The following is a 6,000-nucleotide window of genomic DNA, read 5'->3' on the forward strand; positions in this document are numbered from 1 at the left end:
GCAGTCAACATCTGTCCTCACCTGGTTAACTAGGCAAAAAAACAAAGAACCATCAATAAATGATTATCCACTGACTAGAATTTTAAACAGCTCAACTATTTTTTGTCTTTGTTACTTAAGAAATACAGAACTAATAAGGGTTTCTGATCATATCTGCTAAATGTCACCTCTTGTCTTATCCTGAATATGAATGCAATTCCTCTCAAACTCTATAAAAGCTCGAGTGGGCATACCATTTATCACATCAACCTTTTAAAAGCTTTATCAATAACAATTAATTGGGGTTTTAATTTTAAAGAAAAGAAGATTCATTTGCTACGGCTATTTAAAACCTCATATACTTTCCATCCTGCCAAGAAAACAACCATAAAGAAAATACACTGTTGGCTTGCAAACTAAATATTGTTCGATTTAAAAACCAAACTGAATAATAAGTGTAGTAAGAGGAACCTTAAGACAGGTGATGAACACAGAAATGTGAATGCCTGTACTAAAAAAGCTTTTTGGAAGACAACAATAAAAGCAAGCCAGAGAAAAACCTAGATTGTACATTTTCCAATAATCTTGTAAGTCAAAGGGCACACTTAAGTTAAATCTTTCATTTTACAAATGTAAAAAACAGGGTCCTTTTAGGTTAAGTGAATTGCCAAATATAATAACATGAATATGTTTTTTGAGTTTGGGTACCGCCTGCACGTCTCCTTATGTGTGCTTCAAACTGGGGTAAGCAACACTCTTTCAAAGTCTGGAGAACACATTCTAAAGCATTTGTTATTCATGAACTAAGCAGTAAAGCACCAGAAATGGCACAGTAGGTATTGTAAATTATCCAAATATAAAGATTTGAAAGTGATTTGTTAAATAGAAAATGTATAAAGCCAACAACAAAAAATAGGAACTTTGACTTGATAACAGGTAATTAGATAGTTGAACTGGGTACAAAACAGAATTTATTTGAAATAGGCACATTTCTTCTATTATAAATACAATGATCCTAAAAGTTGAATCAATTTCAAAAAGAAGAGAATGTGTTTTTTCATGTTTAAGGGTTTTTCTCCTAAGTCATGCACAATAATATTAAACTTTCAGTCATATCAAAGACACTGACTCCACATTATCTACATCCTCTGTTACCCAAATATACTCTAAAGGTGTCTGACGTTTTATCTATTAAACAAAAATGTGAATATTTTAAGCTGAACATTCCCATGGCATAGCAACCTCACAAAAATAAAACTAAGCGATTATAGCCAGTAAAATCCTAGTAAAAGTGTATTCACATTCTGAGAATGGGTGGGGGAGGCTGGGGCTGGTTTTAACCTAAACCCTTCTGTTATAGTATCCTATCATTTAGCCCTGTTTGAATGGCTAACCTTCAAGTTTCTGGTTTTCCTTCTCCATTCGAAGCAACAAGATTTGTTGGTGTATGGCCTTTCTCCACAAACTCCTCAGTTCTTCTGATTTCCTTCTTTCTTCAGCCTTCTCTGAGTCATCTTTGCCAGGCGTGAATATAATCAGCGGTTCCTCCTCCATGGTTGGAGCAAGAGGGGACAGTGGTAACAGTTCGTTCCTGTCCAGTCCATCTGCAGAGAAGAAAACAGTGAGAGGCATTCCTGACCAGTAACCCAGACGACGGAAGCTTTGTCTAGAACTGGTGTTCTCTCATCCTATCTTCCACCTTTAAAGCCTTTCACAAAACCACTTTCCCAGTAACTGCATTTCTGGAACTAACGATTTAAGTAAATTCACTAGACTAAATTCCCCTGCCAGATTTCCCTCTCGCAGTGAAATGAAAGCACATGCAATTTCACCACTTCTTCTTTCTGCACAAAATGACCTATAAGATAGGTGCTCTAAAGTGAACTGGCATTCCCCAGAGCCCAACACTTCTGCAATTTATCTTTGTACATTCTCTGATTGTGCAAAGCAAAAAGATAACATGAGCAGGTAACAGCGATCTCTCCTAAACAGCGGCTGAGCAACACTGGGCAGGTCTTGGCTCGGTCCCTCGGCTCGCTCCTGCAACATTCTCTTACCCTATCCTGCAGCTCACTCTCTCCCTCTGTTCCAGGCCATCTTTTGCACTCCTGCCAATTATCTTCCTATTAACAAACGTGATTGTGTCTCTTAAAACATTTCAACGGTTGCTTGTATCCGAAAGCACAAACTCTAAATCACTGCAAATAGCATATAGACGGCTTCAGACTCTGGCCTCCTGGAACCCTTCCGGCTTCTGTTTCTATCTCCCATCCTCTGCTCCCATCATGCTGAATTTCTCACGATTCTCTGACCTGCAAAGTTCTCTCCAAAGACGTCAGAACTTTGATAGCCCCTCTTTCTGAAATATGCTTCTCCCAGCAATGAGTTTAAATATAACTTATATCCAACATCTCTGTGAAGCTTTCTCTGGCCACCCTAGGCAGAGTTAATTTTTTTCTCTAGGAATGTCAGTTGTTTTCTCATTTCTTTTTCTTTACTGACTGACTTCTGCCCTTACCCTTTTTATTTATTTCCTTAATAAATAATTTTTTAAAAATTTTACTCTATAGCTCCTTTTCTAGCTTCTTGAATTGAATACTTAGTATATTTGAGTTTTGTCTTTCCTGATTTTAGAAATGGCCTCTAAATATCACTCAATGTTGATGTGTAGGGCTCTGAACATATTTTATTCCTTCTAGTTTCTAGTAGTTTTCAGTTGCGAAGCACATGAAATATTTTAGTTGTCTTCCACTTCTTGATTCCTTTTTTTTTTTTTGCACTATAATCAGAGAATATAGTATGAATATTTATGACTGTTTTTACTAAATTGCCTTTGTAGCCAAGTACATAATTAATTTTTAGGAATGTTCCATGTGTGCTAAGAATGAATGAACTTACCCTACAGCAGGCAAGGCTCTGTATAAATATTAGATCAAGCTTGTTTAACTGTATTTCTCAAATATTATATATATTTACCTTCTCTGTATTTAATTTTCAGAGAGGAATATGTTAAAATCTCCCATGAGAGCTACTGATTCATTTCTCCCAAACGTTCTGTAAAGTCCTATTTTCTAGCTTTCAATGCTGTGTAATTATGCATGTTCTCATCACTGTTGCATCTTTGTTTATTGTTATATTTACTTTGCCCTTTTGGATGTCTCTGCTTTAATTTCTAATAGGTCTAATATCTTTTGGTTGATATTTTCCTAGGGTATCTGTATCCATTTCTCTATCATTCAACATTTCTTTGGCACTTTGTTTTATATGTGACTCTTGTAAAAGCATGGGTTAAATTTTCTAATAATAAAAAGATCTATGCTTTTCTAGCACTATCATAGTGCTCAGTCTGGGAAACTTACTCATTCACTCATTCACTCAACAAGCATTTACTGAATGTCTAATATGTTCTAATGATAACTGAGAAGCTAACCACTGTATCAGATACAGAAACAAGTTATTTCTCTACTGTAATCACTTAAATCTCTTTGTACCCAAAGCACTGCATTCCATTCCCTAGTTTATGATACCGGGAAGGCGTAATTCTTTAGTGTGTACCACACAGACCCTGCTGCATCGCTGAGGGAGATTTGTTCATGGGAGAAGCAACCCTGAGAAAAATGCGCTGCCGCCAGGAGATTCGACGAGGGGTAACAGGGGTTCCTCCAGCGTTTAGGGATTCATTACTGCAAGTAGACGAGGTCCTTTTTCTCCCTTCTCCATCGCTGTGGAAAGCAAATAAATACGTAACTTGCAAGGAGAACCACAGAGATGGACTGCTCCACGACATGGTAGCACAAGCCATTCACAAGTTCTGCCATGGGCAAGCACAAGCCTCGGGCAACATGGCGCAATGCGTCACTAGGCACACCGGTCACCCAGGCCACCATATCCTAGGAAAAATGCAACCCAAGCCACAGCCCAGTCATGAGAAGCTCACCGGTTTCTACTCATTCCACAGAAGCCAACCATTTCAAGTCCTAACAGAAGTATGTATACAGAGGAGCAAAGATTGCTTAAGGAATTAACTCAGGCTTTGGTAAAAAAATTTAAAAGTGTATTCTAATCAATGTAAGTATTCCATAGAAGGCTCATAAAGAGCTTTCCTACACTCTTACAGAAAAGGCTGACAGAGACAGCTTCTCACTGCCTGTGGCTGTTAAGATCTGTCTACAAATTGTGAGCCACCAATATCTGGATCATGGCAGAAAGAAACCTGAATAAACGTGGAACAGTCAAGCTTGGGATTATTATTAGGTGATATATTAAGAAAAAACTGTCAATAAGATTGGCTACATTAAGATGAAAAATATGCAACATTTCTTTATAGCAGGACTTCACAGAGACTGTACTATGCTGGTGTGCATTATGACTCCCCAAGAGTGAAGTAATATATAGATACGCCCTCACTTATTTAAATCATTTGACCCCATAATCACTGTCTCCAATTTTGGGGGACTTTGAGGGTGTGACATCTTTCTACATTAGTGCTTTATGAAACAAACATGTGGAAATGCTGATCTGCTCTAAAAATGTCATTTCCTAGGAAAGAACATTCTAAGTTATGCTAGGCCCATCTGCAATAAAAGGTCATTATGACTCAAACTTACTTCTGAGACCAATTATGATAGCAGCTGGAACACCGTGTAGGAACTGTGACTGTTAGTGGTGGTAATATTGTTTCAAACCGTCTGAGCTTTCCTGAGAAAATGATGAAGATAACAATATTTACAGGGGGTGATACCACCAAGTGAAGATACGGGACCTTTGATGGAGTCAAGAAGAGTCAGTACTTAAGTCGGAAAGGAAATGGAGCAAGAAAAGCCACCATCCTGCCTCAGTAATACTGAGGCCACCAACAATCAGGAGAGCAATTCAGCACCTGCCTGTCTTCGTTTTATTTATTTTTCGTACTCATGGACATCAGGTAATTCCTTTATCTCTAATCGTGATCTATCTGCCTAGAAATATTCCTTCTGGATTAGCTAAACTAAGGTTAAGTGAGAGACATACCTTTGAGCTGCTACACAGTTAGCAAGTGTCATGATATATTATACTTCAGAAAGCAGCTGATTCATATATCTGAACATAGTCAAACCCCCTTTGTTATGTATCCTAGATAAAATTTTAACCCCAGTATGTGTCCATGGTTCAAAACTCCCTGTAATACTGAATAAATACGTTCACCTTTACTTCCACTTTGGAAAGTATGAATTCAAGTATTTCCCTTTTGGAAACTGTGATTTAAATGTTCTGTAAATAACAATTATATTCTGATAAACACTCCTGACGTACTCTGTATCTTCATTTGGTAACACTATCTTACTGGCAGTTAGTTGCTAAATGTCCAGTATTCATGGATGTATTTCTAGCTCCTGGTACAGTAACTAGAAAATAATAGTAAGCACTTAACAAATATCCATTGCGTAAATTAAAATTGTAAAACCAAATGAAACATTAACTCAGAGGTTTAAGTAAAATGGACAAAAAAAAATCATATTGTCTAGGCTAACAGGTCAGAAATAAATAAAAGAATACCTTTTTAAAACCCTGTGTTGGTAGCATGACTTGTAAGTCTTTCTGGCAAAAAAGTTCTAACAGCTCTGCACTTTTGGGAAACAAAAGTGGATGGCACTGGTATGTACTAACAATGACGACAGTGTTAGGAAACAACTGAAGGCATCTTTCTTCCAAGTAAGTGTTATTCCTGTCCTATGTAAGAGCATCTAAAAGCTAAATGAAAGACTTCTGTAAAAGTACCTATTTCTATATGCCTCATGGGATAAATGTTCAGTTAATTCCTCTTGACTTTTTAGCAGCTCTACCAAACAAAACTAGAGTGAACTAAACCAAAGGATTCTGAAACTTTTATATTTTAATGCTGGAATTAAAACATCTTTTAAAAATCGCCTTCCAATTCACTGTTGATGACATATCGAATGTCTAGATAGTACTAAAAATAAAACTGAATTTCTATCAACTTCATTATTGTCTCTAAAATATGTGCTTTTCGGGGAATAGGTT

General features: G+C 37.0%; 1 protein-coding gene across 6 annotated transcripts in view; it reads right to left on the reverse strand.

The window, feature by feature from the left end:
- Window positions 1-6,000, reverse strand: part of TBC1D4 (TBC1 domain family member 4) — a 168,795-nt gene that overhangs the window by 23,771 nt on the left and 139,024 nt on the right. For 5 of the 6 annotated variants that reach the window (XM_081815037.1, XM_006733610.3, XM_006733614.3 and 2 more), the window contains 2 exons: window positions 3,544-3,701; window positions 1,374-1,583 (listed from right to left, as the gene is read on the reverse strand). In XM_081815037.1, the coding sequence (XP_081671163.1) occupies window positions 1,374-1,583; window positions 3,544-3,701 (368 nt within the window). The other variant, XM_081815041.1, reaches the window with a different exon arrangement.

This window comes from Leptonychotes weddellii, chromosome 3 (assembly GCF_054177405.1).
Source record: "Leptonychotes weddellii isolate Sample4059 chromosome 3, ASM5417740v2, whole genome shotgun sequence".
NCBI classification, from domain to species: Eukaryota; Metazoa; Chordata; class Mammalia; order Carnivora; family Phocidae; genus Leptonychotes; species Leptonychotes weddellii.